We start from the raw sequence: 18304 nt of genomic DNA, 5'->3' as shown, positions 1-18304 counted from the left end.
TGGCTTAAATCATCTCCTTTCTGTTTTCAGAAGTCTGAGACCATTAGTCACCTTGTGGTTTGAAATTATTCCCCTAATCCTTGTCCCACTGTCCCCTTTAGTATGAAGGTGTGGATGAAGGACGTGTAAGTGGCTCTGAATGCATTTTAATGAAACACAAGATCATCAGAGATAGACAGGGAAATAGGAGAAGAAGATCCTCACCCTGCCCAGAACTCTCCTGCAAGTCTACCTTTAAGAAGCCGATGATAAAGTCAGCTTAATTCAATGAACATTCACATGTCTTTTATGGATGCAGACATCAAAGACCTCCAGTTCTGGCGAAGAATCGCCCGAAGATTCCAAGTCTGTCCATGAGTGATTAGGCATTTTATGTGCAAGAGGTGCTTTCAACCCTCAGGAAGGATGTTTTTACTCTATTTGGACTCCTTGTTTGAATAAATTTAGTATTATTCTTAAGGCTGAAGGAAATTAGAATCAGGGAACCAAAAAGACAGTCAATGATGCTGATACGGAAGACAGCTAGACAGCAAGGGAGGAGATAGAAGAACTACAGAAATCTGGAGCAAGAATTAAAATATTACTGTCATTGGGGGTTATTTTAGAGTAAGGGTGAAGGGCATCCTTACGTGGGTCTGTGGTCCACAGACCATCACGGTGATGATAGGATCGCATGCAGCTGTGCATATAGAAGGATTTGGAATCTGATGATACGAGTTTAAGCCTTGACCTTACACTTACCGGCTGGGACACCTTAAACAATTTATCTAATCTCTCTAATGAGTCTGTTCTCAGCTCCTAAAATGGATCTGGAAACATCCAGCTGACAGATGTGGTGAAGATTAAAGTGATAATGCAACGTGAGCAAGCTCTGTAAACAATGAGATTTGTTCAGTGTCTAGTCAGCTGAGCCTTTCATGTCCATCCTGATGTCGCTAGGGACACCAAAAAGGGATAAGTGTATTTTCTGTATACTTTGTTTAAGGGAGAAAGTCAACAAGAATTGATAAATTCCGACTCTGAAAGAGACAAATAAAACTCCCCAGAAAACTTCTTTGTCTGGGATGATTTGTTCATGGCAAGTAGGCTTTCCTGAGAGGTGAAGATTGGCAGAGAATGAGACAGAAAAAGTAAGTCGGGGCCAGGTTGCCAGTGACCCATGTGCCATGCTGGGGGAATTTAAACTTCCTAATTCATACATTTGGCTCCGTATTTTGTAAAGTATTGAAATATAAGAATACAAAAAATAAGTCAGAGTCAGAGAAAATAGAAACTGGGACGCAATCTCCAAGTTGGAAAGAGGAAGCGGTTATACAGGTCACGGCGCCCTGCAGTGCTGGTGAAGTTGAACTTCCAATAGACCGAGCAGCCAACTCAAAAGGGAGAGAAAATTCGGCCCTCATATGGTCTACATCATTCATGAGGACAAATCACCAGGTTTCATGACTAGCAAAGCCTTTAAATGAGTGAATTTTCTCAGGTAGGACTTTATAAATGAGGCAGAAAATGATGTGTGGCATAGAACGTTCTTACAACGTCCTCCTGGTAAACCCAACAGTAGGTTTAATGGGGGTGCTTCTTCAAGGTCCCTTCTCTTCCCCTTTGCTACTTAATTTTTCCCATAGCATTTATCACCACATTTACTGATTATGAATCATTTTTCTATTGTCAGTCACTCCCAATGGAATATAATCTCTGTGAGAAAGTTTTGCTCTGTTTTGTGTCCCCGAGCCCTTAGACCAGTGCCTGGCTCTTAAGTGCTCAGTATGTACTGGTGAACAAGAGAACGCAGGTATGATTGAAAGTATTTTAAGCTAGAACTTTTCAAAGCTTCCTACCCCTGTCCGAGAAAGTTTCATGACTGTGCAAATGGAATATTTGACTTCAAGCTGTTTAGAAAAATTGAGATTCTGTGTTGGTTTTTAAAATTAACCTCTCAGGGTCATTTTTCATTTTCCTTGAAGAAATATTTTTACGCATAAAAATAAAATTATTTTGCAAGGAAGTACCTCTCTGTAACTTTGCTGTGCTACTAATTTTAACTTAGTTCGTTTTGTCTCTTCTACCCATTAACTCAGAGGTTGGTGGTATCAGTCAGTGGGTTAAACTTCTCAAGGTTGATATAATAGTTTACAAATGTCAGTGATCAAACCCAGCTTTTCACAACAAATATGCTAGAAACATAGTTCCTTAATAAATATTTATAGCCCCTCACAGGTCAAGAGTCTTGAAACTATTTTTTAAAAAGCCTTTAAAAAATATGTATTTATTTGTTTATTATTTTATTTTGGTGGGGGGGGGTAATTAAGTTTATTTAGTTTTAAAGTTGGTCCTGGGGATTGAACCCAGGACCTTGTGCTTGCAAAGCACACGCTCTACCACTGAAGCTACACCCTCTCCTAACTAAAAAGCCTCTTAATATTATAGGAAAGTTCTTTGTTCTTAGAAAATAGACCTTGGAAGAAATCTAACTCAATGGACAACATGACACAGAAAACACAAGATTTAACTAAAATTTTATGGTCATGAGCATGTAAACATTTGTTAACTTCTTCCTCATCCATCAAAGTTTGAGAATCAGTTCAGTGCTTTACTTGGTCAAAAGCAATTGTTTCAACAATTTCTTAAGGTTTCTTTTAAGCTTCCTGCCTAAAACAAAGCAAAGCAAAATGTGAGGCTTTTGTTTTAGCTTTGAATTCAATCAGCGCTCACTCGAAGCTATTTAATTTGGGGCTTTTAATAATTTATTTTCACAAGGAACATATTTTCCATGGAATTTGCTAGATGAATTATATGCAAAGTGTATCCCCCAAATAACCAAAGAAATGTATCTGCAGTGCGGAATGGCTGGATACAAACCAAGTAAATTTTAGAAGACAGCTGCCAAAAGCAATGACATGGAGTGATTTCTTATGATGCTGAGGCCCACTTGGAATTGTATGTGCTGGACATGCACCGCTTCTACATTCAGAAGTGGTCGCAGATCTGCAGACGCACAAGGAGCTCCAGACAGTCCCTGCAAATATCGGAATGTGCACTGTTGCCTGTTTAAACAAGGACAAGATATTCTTTAGGAGACAGTTCTAGGAAAGGAGTTTCCTAGTTACAAGGCTGCCTTTCTAATAGTCCTTGATGAGCTTTTCCCACCTCTCAACTTCAAAATCTATACGAACACACCCAAAAGGAAAAAACTGACAGCATAATGAAAAAATGAATAGGAAGTCAACTATTGCTAGAATGCAGAGGGAATTTCCATTTGCCACAAGGAGGAGTGAGACAATAGAAACAGGAAATATCTCCAACTTAAGTAGAAAAACCCATTGCTTTTATTTCCATTGTCCTGGTTTCTAAGATGTAATTGGAGAATGTGTTCTTGAACTAAATAGGAATTCAGTTGATAAGGATTCGTCAACCACCACAACAAAACACATCCAATTAATGTAAGACACACCTACATAAAATCTGGCTGTTTTGGTTGAGCTCAATGTCTTGTTTGACTGTCTGGTTTTTTGGTTGGTTGCTGAGGTCCGGGGTCTACCACTCCTGGTTTAGTCACGTGTGACAAGGAGCATCCTTTTATGGTGTCTCACCATGCAAGGGACAGTTTTTCTTAGAAAAGGAGTCTGTTGAGGGGAGGGCGAGTTAGATAGAAGGCATAGAAATATAACTCCAAAGAGAATGCGGCCATGAAACAGTTTTACCTCGTGACCTCTGTGGGTTTTCCTCCCAGGAGTGTCAGGAGTTGGTAGTAGGGGATTTAAACATTCAATTCACTTATTGATAAGTTAGAGACAGAAAAAGATGATTTTTAAAAAATAGAATCTAAATTGCATTTTATAAAATTCTATTATCATTCCAAGAAGTTAGTGGTAAATTCTACAAACCTCCTTTTGAAATCAAAATTATTCTGGACGCGCCACCCATGTAACCGTGAGAACTGGAGAAGGGAAGGTGACACTACTCTGATTTGCAATTAATGTGCCCCCTTTTTTGGGGGGGGGCGGGATTGTTTTATCTAGAAAAGAGAATCAACTAAAACCTCTGACCTGTCATGAGATTCAGTGTGATGACGGGTAACATAATACCAGCATTTTCTGTATCAGTGATAATCACTATCAAATATGAAGGCTATACAAGAAAGGGGTGCGGAAAGCATCTGATTAACAATAGCTACAAAGAAATCTAAATGTTCAGGAGTAAATTTATCAAGAAATGGACAAGAACGATAAAACTTGATTAAGAGACAAAAAATATTAGAGAAGAAAGGGCAACCCTTTTGTTTCTTAGGAGAAAAGAAGGTGCCGTGTTGTACTTGGGTGGGTGGGTGGGGACTGGGCGGGATCCTGAGTGAAGAACACCAGAAGGGGCAGGAGACTCTGAAAGATCAGGGGCGGGAGGCTGCCCCCACCCGCTCCAGAGGGAGGGAGGTGGGGCTTGGAGAGGCTGCGGACGGGGCTTTGGAACACCTGCCTGGTGTGTGGGGCTTGGGGAGAGCTGAGAAAGGTGCTTTTAACTGTTTTTTAAGCAGCAAGTCTTGCTTATGCCATTGTCCTTTGCCTCCTCTCCTCTCTTCCTGAGCCTCTGCAGTAACGTCTCCCTTGCTTCACACGGGCTTCAGGGCCATATCTGTGTTTCTGTACAAGCGTCACCACCCTCAGGCCAGCATTAGGAGAGCAGGAGGCTCAGTTTTATTTGGATTTTACAACTGCCTCAGACATGACACTTCCACTCAAATTCAGTTCTCTGGGTCTGAGTTATTGTCTTTTACTAAGATAAGGTTAATATAGCAAACCAAACAAAGTGGTTTCTTTTATTTTTTAAACTCTGCATGATCACTCAAACAAATGTTTTTTGGAGGGTAGGCAATTAGATTTATTTATTTTTTCGGTGGAGGTGCTGGGGTTTGAACCTAGGACCTCATGAATGCTAAGCATACACTCTACCATTTGAGCTATGCCCTCTCCCTGCAAGGTTTCTTTTATTTTCTCTTACACCCAGGTCATCTGTGTGGCTGCACCTTGAGGCTCATTTACAGGCTGATTTAGTAAATTCTCTCTGTGCTCCAGAAGGGTGGGCCAGGTGACACATTTGATGATGTTTTCGTCTCTAGCACTCTCCGTGCTGAAGAAGGCTTTTAGTTGGAGTGACATCCAATGTAATGGCTATAGCCCAGTATATCTGCTCTAGCAAAATTGTCACTTCCATGTCAGGTCGTTGAAACTATGTTTTGCTTTAAATAATTACTCTTTCCATTTCTGCTGTAGGAAGATTGAAAACCTGTTGGGAGACATATCAATAAAAATAAATGTTTGAAATTAAACTGTAAAGAAATATGCTCTTTCTCTGAAAGCTGTGATTTTAATCGGATCAATGAATGGTATGATTAAAATGTTCAGGGTTGGTGTAGTTATAAAAATAAGAGGTACTTTCGAACTTTGAGTTTCATGGGCAACACACACATTTTAGAGAACTCAGGTAACATACACGGTACGTTTGTGTTTCAGGCAACGTTTTCCTGTGACTGTGATGAACAGTACGTGGGTACTTACTGTGAAGAATTTGACGCCTGCCAGGGGAGACCCTGCCTGAACAACGCAAGCTGCGTTGATGCGATCGAAAAGCAAGACGGGAGAAACTTCACCTGCGTCTGCCTTGCGGGTATGGTTTCCATGCTTAACAGTTACTATGTGTCTCTCTGTGGAATAGACACTTACTTAATCAAGGGTGGTTAAACATATATTGTCCAGCTGCTAGACAAGGTGACTTTAGGGTCTCATTTGGTTCTAGCAGCCCATGCTTTATGTAATCAGGAAGGGAGGAAGGAAGTTCCCAGGGTGATAAACATGCTGTCCCTCTGGTGGGCTTCCTGACATTAGAATGCTTCTGTCTTAGCATTCCGCCATTTTTTGTTCTGGGAGAAATGTCTGGTCAAATAGAGGTCTGGATGTTCCAAAAGCTGTTCTACAGATGGGCACTGCGTGTGGGCTGGTGCTGTGCTGGGGGATTATGCTAACTAACTTACGAAACATTTGGACTAAACTATGCATGTTGTTAAGTAAAGCCACCAAGTCTTCTTGTTTGTGTTAATTTCCTTTTGTTCATATGCGTTCAGTAGCCCAAGTTCTTGGACCACGGTCCTGCACAAGCCTTGCATATTCCTTGGTTAGTATGGGGTGTGTGTGGATCCTGCACAAGACTTTGAAATCCTCAGAGCACAAAGAGCGACTCTCAGGAGAGTGCCGTGGGCAATGTGCCCACAGGCTTGTATTCTCTGGCAATCATCTTACTGGCTTGCTGCTCAGCCAGCTTGGTTACAAACCCTCAGGGAGCAAGAATGGCGTTTTACCTGTGAACATTTTGATGCAGCTGTTTTGAGGCCGCTTAAAAGCAAACACCAGATGACTCGTTTTTTATTATCAATGCCGTACAAAATTGACATCATCTTTTCCTTTTCCATCTCATCCCGTTGCCAGCGTCTGGATGGGGCAGGAGCTGGGGATGGAGAAAGGGATGGAGTGAAGGGGGCGTGGGGGTGATTAATAGTGCTTGTTGTAAGAAACCAGGCGCATCAATGCAGAAATTCATAAACAAAAAAGTGGAAGTCCCTCACTCATCTCCCAGCCCAAACTCATAAAATCATAAGGGTAGGTTAATGGTTTGGTGTATTTTTTCCTGTGTGTGTGTGTATCTACATGAGTATGTTTATTTCTTCTGCAGATCAGATGATTAAGTATTCACTATAAGTTTTTTAAAAAGTGATTACAGGATACGTGCTGTTCTGCAACTTACTGTTTTCAGTAGATCACAAACGTCCTTCCGTGTGAGTACCTATAGAGCGTGTCTCCTACATTTGTATCTCCACGTCACTCTACTGCCATCTGGCATCTCCATTTAGGTGTTCCAGGCCACCCTCAGCTGAGTCAGTCATTCCAAAACTGAGCTCATCATGGCCCCGGCTCCACACAGCTCGGCCCCTGGTGCTCCGTCTCTTTCTACAAGACATCGGCCCAGCTAGGTGCCCGCCTCTCTCTCTGTCCACATCCTCTCTGCCTCCAGGTGCGCTCCATTTTACCACCTGAAGACTTCTTAGGTCCAGCATCTTCCCTGCAGCCCCACTGCCACTACCCCTAGGCCGGCTGCCTCTGCCCCTTGACTGTGCTCCTGAGACAACCTCCCCCTCTTCCTCCACCTGCTCTTGACTGTGCTGCGCACTGGATCCGGTGACCACGCCAAAGTGAGCACCGGCGTTCGTTCCGTCAGTGTACCCAGACTCCCTGTGCTCCGCGTGGCGGCTGGTGATGGGTTTTCAGTGCAGATCTCGTGTTTTGCTTTCTCACATAATCCCACTCTTCCCATTGCTTTTGGGGTGGAGAGCAAAATCCTCAGCCTCATTCTCCTCCGTGATCTGTCGCTCGCCCACCTTTCTCGCCCCATCTCCCCGCACTGTCCATGTTGCTCTGGGACCAGCCACCTGGGCCTTTCACCTCCCTGGCTCCCGGAGCCCCCTCCTGCTGCAGGGACCCCGTCTCTGCTTTGTGCCTGGGCAGCTCTCCCTGCTGCCTCCCTTTGGCCTGGTTAACTACTCCCAGGCTTCTATTTTGGGCATCGTTAAATGCCCCTTTCCTTGGGATGTCTCGGCTAAATGCTTCAAGCTAGGTCTCCTTCTCTTTTCCTCATTTATAGCCATGCATTCCTTTCCTTCCCAGCCCGCATCTGTTTTCAGGGGACACGTACATGTGTGGTTCTTTGATTCCCGTCTTCCTCACCAGAGTTAACCCTGTGAGAGCGGGGCCTGAATCAATTCGGTCCAACCGTGTATCCCACGGTGTCTAATGAGTCCTGGACGTTCAGTCAATGTGTTGATAAGATGAATTAATGAAAGATTATGAACATGGCCTGATGTTTTAAACCATCCCACTATTGCTGGATCTTTAAGATTTTGCAATTTCTCTTTTCTAAGTAATGCTCCGATGAATAAAGATCCTTGTATAAACAGTCTCAATCAGGGCTGGAGGTGGGGCTTGCCACTCTTTGGACTGGAATGATTTCGGTTTGATGTTTTTGCAGGTCTCTTCTCAGAGGAGATTTCTCCATTTTTAAAGGGAACTCACATGCGCAGAATTGGAATGACCCTCATGCTTATTTTGTGTCACTCTCCCACCTTGTCCATAGCATGCTTTTACATATTTACTTCACTGTTTTATTTTGCAATAATCACTGGTGAAACACCAGCAAAACCAGGAGTTAGACCTGATAACTAACCCCAGTCTCCCCATCAGCTCATCCGTCACCCTCCCTTCCCCACCTAAAGTTAAGTCACTTGGAATCTTGAGTTGATCTGTCCCTTGTCTTCCTTTTTATATGATTTTATTTTTATTTTTATTTTTTGGAAGGGGAGGTAGTTAGGTTTACTTATTTATTTTTAGAGGAGGTGCTGGGGATTGAACCCAGGACCTCTTGCGTGCTAAGCATGCGCTCTACCACTTGAGCTACACCCTCCCTCCCATGATTTTAATACTATGTGTTTTTGTAGAAGTTTTTCTTTATACTTTAATTGTTTTCAAATTTATAAAAATGGTATCACGCACGTAATTCTCTAGTGCTTACTTTTTTCACTTAATACCATATTGCTAGGATGCATCTGTGTGGTTGGAGTTCATTCTTTTGGACATTCTTATTATATTTTGCAGACTTTACTTAATACATTGTGTATCTTCTTTAAGAAATATTTCTCTGCCTAAAGATCTAAAAGATATTCATCTATATTTTCTACTAAGCATTTAAAATTTTTGCTTTACACCATACTATTTAATTAATATGAATTTGATTTTTGTATATATGGTTTGAAACAGGGATCTCATTTTAGCTTATACTATAACTTTTTCTTCTTTTTCAAAAAGACTCTATTTCTATAAATACATAGTATATGAACCTTTATACTGTGCCCCACTCTCTGGAAAGCTACTGCTAACATTTGGAATGACTGGATACTTCATGCATTTTTAATTGTGTTTATTCTCATTTTTTCAGGCATTTCTGCACTGTTAGGGCTTAACCACTGATCTGAAATTTCTAGAAATAAATACTGCTAATTAGTTTTTGCTTATTAGTAGGGGGAAAAATTTCACCTTATCACCTAAGATAGTTTAACAGCTTCCATAGCCTATCATGGCTTTTTCTAGGTGTTTCCAGGTAGCACATATAGACATGTAAGATTCTCCTTGGCTCTTCTAATATCAACAAGAGCAATAAAAATAGTACTTTGACTCTCAGTTGGCTTCAGGGCCACAGGGTTGCATTCTAAGAATATGAATTTTGGTAATTCTACTTGACTCGGACAGTTTGGCGATTTCCAGTAATTTCACTGGAATTGTGCTGGAAGCCAAGAGACGGCAAATGGATCTCGATTTACAAAAAAATCATGTTTTATTTCTTCTATTAAAACAACAAAACTCTATTATAACACCACATTTGTAAGATGTTATTGTTTTAATAAACTACTTTCTAACAGTTTTCCTATTTCCTAAATATCATAGATTTTAAACTCCCCAGTTTTCATGAAATAGCATACAGTTTTATTATTTTATTTTTTTCCTACACATTGTAGATTGTATTAGTCTGTTAAACCTGCCAAAACACAATACCACAGACGGGGTGGCTTAAAAACAGAAATTCATATTCTGACAATTCTGGAGGCTGGAAGTCTGAGATCAAGGTGCTGGCAGGGTAGAAATCCATACAGTGTTAGTTTACTTTATTTTTATTTTTATTATTTTTTTTAATTGAAGTACCATCAGTTACAATGTGTCAATTTCTGGTGTACGGCACAATGTCCCCATCATGCACATACATACATATGTTCGTTTTCATATTCTTTTTCATTCAAGGTTATTACAAGATATTGAACATAGTTCTCTGTGTTATACAGCAGAAACATTTTTTAAATTCTATTTTTATATATAGTGGCCAACCTTTGTAAATTAGATGTAGATACCTTTGTGCACCAGTTGTAGTTTAAGCAACTTTACATCATCTCCACTGACATTTACGTTGTGCTGTTTTCTGAGGTTCCTGAATAGCATCGAGTTTGCTTAGAGGGAGAAAACCCCACCACATAAAAGAAAGTCTTTCTTGTTTAATAGAAATGTAAAGCAGCTATGGAACCATGGTGGCTGTTTAGAATCTTTTCTGCTCTCCTTGAATCTGTAGCTCTCTCAGTTATCTGTCTCACCTTCTGCTTTATCCAAATGTGGCCTCACGTCAGCTGGGATCTCTCAGCCATCCTGCATTTGTCAGGGTCTCCCGGACTCCCAGCAGCTGCTTCGTTGGCCTTTCAGAGAGCGGGGGCCGTGGGATTCCCTCCCCCATCGCCTCCATCCTTCCTCATGCTCTAGAGCAAATCCCCGGCAGACGTGAAAGAGATTTAGGAAGCCTGGTACCCTGACTCTCTCTTTGCTCAGCTACCTTCCAGCTTGTTCCTGCGCTTCTCTTAAGTAGGTTTCTACCTTGTCAGTTCCCTCGTCCTGTGGGAATAACCCCGCCTCCCCTTTTAGCATCTGGCTCTGTCTCCCAGCCAGCTTTTTACTATAGCACATGCACACGCACAGGCGCACACGCACACACGCACACTAATAGCTGGTGCTTGTTCAGTGTTAACCACGTGCCAGGGCTGTGCTGAGCACTCGCCAAGGCTGCTGTTAGAACAGTCTCTGAGTTAAGCACTCTTAATTATACCGATTTCGTAGATAAGAAATCCGAGGCCCAGGGAATTTTGTAACTTGCCAAGAATGTTAGAGCGACATTCTGTCCTGCAGTATCACATCAATCCCCACAGCTCAGTGGCTTCCAAGAAAAGATGAATTTCTGCTGTGTCATTCTGATGAAGCACCTGCCCTGCAGGTGGTAACTCAGGGACCTGGAGCATCTCGTTTGTTGCTCTGAGAGCAGAGCCTGGAATTGTCTTGAATCACTTCCACCACGTGCCGTTTGCCAGAATTCGGTCACTCAGCCCCTCGAGGCTGTGCCCGGGAAGAGGAGTCAGTGTGCTGAACAGTCACGTGGTCTTCGCCAGGCCAAGTGCACATGCCAATATCTGTTGGGAGATGGGATTTGAATCCAGGTCCTCTGCCTGCCTTCCAAGCCCATGCTCTTATAATCTTATTAGACCCCTTTTCTGTGTGTGCCAGTCACACGGGTCCAGCTATGTGATTCAAGACCATGTCATTCTTTCAACTTTTGACTCTTCTTAAGAGAAGAAATATGAGGCAGTTTTGTCCAAAAACCGAGACTGGCTGCTTGAAATGAGATGTTTTCTACTTAATTTAGTTCTGAATGTCCTTGACAAAATCTTACGTTTCCATAGGAAAATGACATTTCCTTTGCTAAAAAAAACTATTTAAAGTTTAGTTAACATCAATTCATTGACCTCTGATGCTCCAGTAGGTGCGTAAGAACTCAGACAGGGGGAAGCGTGTGTATTTCCTTTAGAAAATGTATCCTGCTGTGCTCTCACTTTTGCAAGTCTGAGCAGGAGAGTAATCACGTTTGATGAATGAATTAATTCAAACCAGGTTCTTGTCACCAGAGAACAAAAACTTCCAACAAGGTCTCTTCACAGAGATGTTGTCTTGACATAACACTTGTGTCTCTTGAGAAGAGAACATTTCTTGGTAAGCAAAAATGTTATTTTCAGCAAAGAAGCTTCCACTCCAAATTTGCTAGTATTTTGATATTTTTCCTTTAATTTCTACTTCAAATGCCAGTACAAAGAGAATTTTTGAGTCATTGGTGATCCAGAGATGTATGACTATGGCAGGTTGGATGTTGAATCAATTAAATAATAATCTCTCTGCTCGAGTTTTCATGTTAATTTTTATTACAGGTTCCTGAAAGCAGGAGATGATTTTTTAAATAGCAAAACATAGATCGGTGTCATATGTATGTGTGTATAATATGGCCTGAATTATAGATTACGGTTAATCAAATTTCTATTTTGGGGGGAAATTTTTATCAAGTTGTGACTGACATCTTCTTGAAACTTTTTTGCAAAACTTTCAAAAAGAAAAGGATTGTCAATTGCACCAAATACTGCACGAGAATCTAAGAGGAGGCTGTTGATTTTGGTAACAGGTTTGTCCAAGCCATCGGTGGCCTCCCTTTTACACTGATGTGATACGGACATCTCAGAAGTTTGAGGTCTCTCTGCAAGACTACATACAGGGACAGAAGCGAGGGACGGTGGCTGGAAGTTACCAAACACTCTGAAGGTCAATGCCCTGTATGGAGACAGTCACAGCCACTTGGTTTTCATGTAGTCTAGAAGCTTCCCCAAGTGACCCTGGTTGGCAGTGACAAGGCAAACAGGATACGGGTGGGATGTGAGAATGAACAGAAATACAGATGATGCTGAAGACAAGGTTAGTGACACAATTAATGTGAGGAAAAGAACGAGGAAGCTCTCTTTTGTTTAATTTTTTTTCAATGACAGCATACAGTTGAAGAGCGCAGGCCCTGGAGTCAGAATGCCCTGGTTACAGCCATAAATCTCCCACAATTAGAATTTAAACGTGGGCTATCTCCCGTCACCCCAGTATCGTACTGTCTCGGCTCAGAATGAACTTCTTGGAGACCCTGCTTGTTGCCTGAGGCTACCTGAGCCCTGAGTGCCAGAGTCTGGAGAACTGGGATCGTCTAGACCGCTGCCCATCCCACTCGGCCACAGCCTCTGGGTCCAGCAGTCTGAATCTTGCTTCCATCCTTACCGTTTTCTAGCCAGGCTCCTTGGGGGAAGTGACACAACCTCTCTGGGCCTGCTTCTTTGACTCTGCAGGGAGATGACAACAACCCTTGTCATGGCTGGCTATGAGCAGTAAATGAGAACACACGCTCCTACTCTGCCCACACGTATCTCCAGCACCAAGCCCTGGCACACAGTAGGTGCTCAGGAAAGATATGCTGAATGAGTGAATGAATAGAAGGAGGTGGAATTCTCTCCGAGGCACCCAAGATCCTCGAGGGCTGGATCCCCTTGCCTCTCCTCTCTCTGCCCTCTCTCGCCGGCTGCTCCCTGCGGCACAGGGTGTGTTTTTTTTCCCTTCCATGTCCAATGGTGGCTGGCCGAGGGCAGAGACTGCTCCCTTACGTTCCCCTGTGTTTCTCCATCTGCAGTCAGTGCCATGCCCTGTGCCTTGCTCATAGTAGACATGGAATAGAGCTTCTTTAATCAGGATTTACTTGATAAAAAGCCTTCTAATTTTGAGAATGTAATTTTGCCTCAAAGGAGCTATTACTTTTCCTGAAAAGAATAGCTGTGATACACATTCAGAGCCACCACTGCCAAAACATCATCAGCGTCGTACAAAGCACCGCTCAACTTCAGAGTTCTTCGTTGTGACGACTAGTTGGCGATTTCAGCCTTTTTTTTCTAAAACTCATCATTTCCGAGGCAAGGGGACAAGGGGAAGGTGGCACGTGTTCCTGTCCCAGTTTTACCCTTAGAAACACTGAGTGTTGCTCAAATCAGCATCGCGGTGCCTTTGAGTTGTGAGTTAGAAACAGGTCAGCTCCTCCTGGACGCAAACCCTGAGTAGAATTTGCTGAGTCCTCTCACCCAGCTTCACTCAGCTCAAGGGGCGAGCCTATTAGCAGATGGACTTAGGGCTTTCAGTCCAGCCTTGCCCACTTCGCAGCTGTGTGACCTCCTGTGGCTCTCTGGACCTCTCTGCTCTTGAGTGTCCTCACCTTTATTTACTTTTTTTTTTTTAATTGAAGTATAGTCGGCTTACAATGTTGCAGGAGTTTCTGGTGCACAGCATAGTGATTCAGTCACACACACATACATATACATACACCCCTTTTCCTATTCTTTTTCATTATATGCTATTACAAGGTATTGAATACAGTTCCCAGTGCTATACAGTAGGACCTTGCTGTTTATCTATTTTATGTATAGTAGTTAGTATCTGCAAATCTTGAACCCCCAATTTATCCCTCCTCCCCTCCTTCCCCTTTAGTAACCTTAAGTTTGTTTTCTATGTCTGTAAATCTGTTTCTGTTTTGTAAATAAGTTCATTTGTCTCATTTTTTAAGAGTCCACATCTAAGTGATGTTATATGGTATTTTTCTTTCTCTTTCTGACTTACTTCACTTAGAATGACCATCTCCAGGTCCATCCATGTTGCTGCAAACGGCATTGTTTTATTCTTTTTTATGGCTGAGGAGTATTCCATTTTGTATATATACCACAAATTCTTTATCCAGTCATCTGTCAGTGGACATTTAGGTGGCTTCCATTCTTGGCTATTGTAAATAGTGCTGCTATGAACATTAGGGTGCATGTATCTTTTCAAATTAGAATTTCCTCCAGATACATGCCCAGGAGTGGGATTGCTGGATCCCATGGTAATTCTGTTTTTAGTTTTTTAAGGGATCTCCCTACTGTCCTCCACAGTGGCTGCACCAAACTGCATTCCCACCAGCAGAGCAGGAGGGCTCCCTTTCCTCCACAGCCTCTCCAGCATTTGTCACTTGCGGGTTTCCTCATCTTTAAATTCAGGGGTATTGTGAGGGTCACTCATTCATTTGACAGTTACTTGCTGAATATCCACTATGTGCCAGGTGCTTTCTAGGTGCTGAGAACACAGCTGTGAAATAGCAAAGACCCTGTGCTCAGGCAAGTGGTGTTAGTGAGGACATGAGTCGGTGGTACACATATGTGTGTCCCTTGGTTTGTGCGTCTGTGTGTGTGGTCTAGGGAAAGGGTCAGGTAGTGACAGATGCTATGAAGAGAAACAAAACACAGAGAAGAGGTAATGGGAGTACGATGTAGACACAGTGATGAGGTAATGAGGTCTATTTGAAAGGGAAGTACCTGTGTCGAGACCTGAATAAAATGAGCTTGTGACCAGCATGATTGGCAGGGGGATTAGCATTCCCGGCAGAGGGTATAGCACATGCAAAGGTCCTGTGGCATGAGTATGCCTGGAGTGTTTGAAGAGCACAGGGCCTAAGAGAACCAGTGATGAGACTTGGTGCTGGGAAAGGAGCTGGACCATGGGGGAAGGACAGGGATTTTATTCTGAAAGTGACAGAAAGTCACCGGAGGATGTGAACTGGGGCAGCCATCTGATTCCCCGTTTGAAAGGATCACTCTGGAACCTGGTGAAAAATACACCTAGTGAAGGAACACTGGGAAACCAGGCAGGAGACAATGACGGCTTGAGCACCGTGGTACCAGAAGTGGTGAGAAGCTTGGGTTCAGGATGTATTTGAAGGGGTGGGTGATGGCACTTGTTGGCAGATTGAGTGTGAGGTGTGAGTGGGAGAGGGGAGTTGTGGATGATGCCAAAACTGTTTTTTTATTTTATTTTTTTATTTTAGTTGAGTTATAGTCAGTTTACAATGTTATGTCAATTTCTGGTGCACAGCACAGTTTTTCAGTCATACATGAATAGATGTGTATTTGTTTTCATATTCTTTTTCACCAAGAGCTACTACAAGATCTTGAATATATTTCCCTGTGCTATACAGTATAAACTTGTTTATCTATTCTGTATATACCTGTCAGTATCTATAAATCTCAAACTCCTAGTCTGTCACTACAAAACTGTTTTAAAAATAGCAGTTTTATTGAAATTTAATCCACATACCATTGCAGTGCACAATTCAATGTTTTCATAGAAAATATATTCACAGAGTTGTGTTAACACACAATCTATTTTAGAACGTGTTCATCACCCAAAGGCAGCCCTTTCCCCTTCAGCTATAGCCCTCTGTTCCTGCCACAGACCTGCCCCCTCAGCCTCCCCCCACAAGCCTAGGTGACCTCTGGTCTCCTTTCTGTCTCTATGGATTCGCCTATTCTGGACGTTTCATACAAGTTGAAAGATACAATATGTGGCCTTTTGTGACTGGATGCTTTCCTTCAGTGTCATGTTTTCAAGGCTCATCCATATCATAGCATGTGTCAGTCCTCCATCCCTTTTTATGCCTGAGTAATATTCCCTTCCATGGATTCGCTGCATTTTGTTTATTCCTCATCCATTGCTGGAATGGTGGTCGTTTCCGCCTTTTGGCTGTTGTGAACAGTGCTGCTCATTCATCTCTCCTCCTCTCAGATCTCATGCTTCCAAGTGTTTCTGTCTTCTCTCTACCATCCCTTCCCCTCCCCCATTCCCTTCCTGGCTTCTCATCTGCAAGGATTCAAGGTTTCAACTTAAAACCAGTCCCGCAGACAAGCAGGGGGATTTAATAGGTCCTTGCTGCTGCTCCACTTTCCTGCCTCCCCTCCCTCCGCCTCCCTCCTCTGCTCCATTACTGCCGCACTATATCCAATCATAATTTTCTACCCACTCACTTAAACTTTCTTTCTCTTTGTATGATGAAACTGCTTCTCACAGCTCATCAGTGGTGTCCCTCTCACTAATTTCCAGGGCTCTTTCTTAGTCCTCATCTCTCTAGAAGCCTTTCTCACCTGGCTTACAGAACACTGCCCCGTGTCCATTCTCCTGGGACCTCTCCCACCCTTCTCCCGCCTTCCTTTCCTAGTTTTCTCTCTAGAGCTCAGTTCTTGCCCCTCTTCAGCTGCTTTCCCCCGCCTGGGCAACAGTCACCCATTCTGAGCTGTCATCGCTAAGTGGATGGCTTCCTGACCCTTCCTTCCAGCCTGGCCGGTCCCCTCAGCTTCAGCACTTTCACTGGGCTCGGCATGATGCTCTGTCTGCCTCAGCCCTCTCCGTCTGCCCCCCACATGTGCTTTCAAGCCAGCTCTTTTCAGTGGCTGCAGTTTTATCAGTGGTGCCCTCATCTCTCAGGCTGGAAGAGAGTCCTGACTCCTGACTCCCCCATCTTGTTTATTTCTGGATGGTCACCAGGTCGGCTCTGTTTACGATGATTCTCCATCTGTCCCCGCCCGCTGCTTCCTCTTCCATCGCCAGTGCCCCGATTCCAGCGCTGTCACCTGGTCCCTGAGTGGTTGTGATAAGCCTGTCCGCCCTCTCCGCGATCCGAGCTGCAGCTCAATTTTCCAGAAGCCTGGGACCAGAGCCCAGCTGGGCTTGAGGGCAAAGCCTGTTCCCACTACTCATTCTCTGTGTGACTTCGGGGAAGCTAATCTCACTGGGTCTCAGCTTTCTCTCTGCAAGTCAGGATGGGTGACGGAATCCGCAGCATCACAGTCCAGTGGTGGTTGTGAAGACTGAGTAAGTGATGCCCGTGGCGTGCTTAGAAAGGTGCCCGGCACACAGAAGTCGCTTGACAAATGTCAGCTGATCTTATTGTGGTTTTTCCTGTCGAGCCCGGAGTCAATGCCCTGCATGGAGCCTTTCCACTACTTCGTCTGGCCAGAGAGTTGGCCTCAGCTCCTCTGTGGTCTTCCTCTCTGGGGAGCCAACTTGGACCACGTGGGACCCTCAGGACATCTTTTCCTCCTCTGCTAAGACCCAGGAGAGCCCAGCCGAGCTGGCCACTCCCTGCCCAGTTCCCTGCCCTAAGGCTGGCCTGCCTCTCACAGTCTTTCCAAACAAGCCTCATGAAGAGGCAAGAAAAGATACAGAAGTAACCAGGATGGGGTTTGGAGTCTGTAATCCTGGGTTTAACTCCTTGTTCCTCGGATCCCAAGCTTTCTTGTCTGTGAAGTGGAATGATGGTGTTTCCCTTATAAGGTTAAAGAAAACACATGATGTGGAGGGAGTGGATATAGCTCAGTCCACGAGGTCCTGGGTTCAATCCCCAGTACCTCCATTAAAATAAATTAATTAATTTAAAAACAAACAAACCTAATTAAACCTAATTACCCCCCCAAAAGAGAACACACACACACATATATATATATATACATACACATGCACACTCACACATGTATGCACACATCTGCACACGCGTGTGTCCACCTGGCACAGAATGGTGATTCATAACGAGCAGGGATTTGCAGCCTGTGAGCCCCAGTAAGGGGAAAACGGGTGAGAAGGTTCCCAGCTTGTAATCTCTCTCTCTCTCTCTTTTTTTTTTTTTAACATTTTTTATTGATTTATAATCATTTTACAATGTTGTGTCAAGTTTGCAATCTCTTCGTTCTTCCCCAGAGGGAGGCTCTGCCTGCGCCCCCCGCCCCCCCACCCCGTTTTGACTGTCCCTCTGGAGTTCTCTCACTGTGTCCAGACCGGAGCCCCTGTTCCCAGGGAGAAAGGAGGACAGACTTAAGCTGTCCCCCCAGATGAAAGCAAATGAGAACAAGAAGGGACCAGCCTACAGTGCTGCTGCAGCACGTCTGCGCTCTGTGCAGACACCTGTGAAGAGGCCATGCTGC

At 43.5% G+C, this 18304-nt stretch overlaps 1 protein-coding gene across 3 annotated transcripts in view; it reads left to right on the top strand.

Moving 5' to 3' along the window:
- The window catches only part of DNER (delta/notch like EGF repeat containing), a 264234-nt gene that overhangs the window by 160911 nt on the left and 85019 nt on the right, over nucleotides 1-18304 (top strand). For all 3 annotated transcript variants that reach the window (XM_032480418.1, XM_032480419.1, XM_032480417.1), the window contains exon 6: nucleotides 5505-5658. In XM_032480418.1, coding sequence (XP_032336309.1) covers nucleotides 5505-5658 — 154 coding nt within the window. The remainder of the gene's footprint in view (nucleotides 1-5504; nucleotides 5659-18304) is intronic.

Source organism: Camelus ferus, chromosome 5 (assembly GCF_009834535.1).
Source record: "Camelus ferus isolate YT-003-E chromosome 5, BCGSAC_Cfer_1.0, whole genome shotgun sequence".
Lineage (NCBI taxonomy): Eukaryota > Metazoa > Chordata > Mammalia > Artiodactyla > Camelidae > Camelus > Camelus ferus.
Note: the sequence above shows the minus strand (reverse complement) of the source record. Positions and strands in the feature narration are given on the sequence as shown.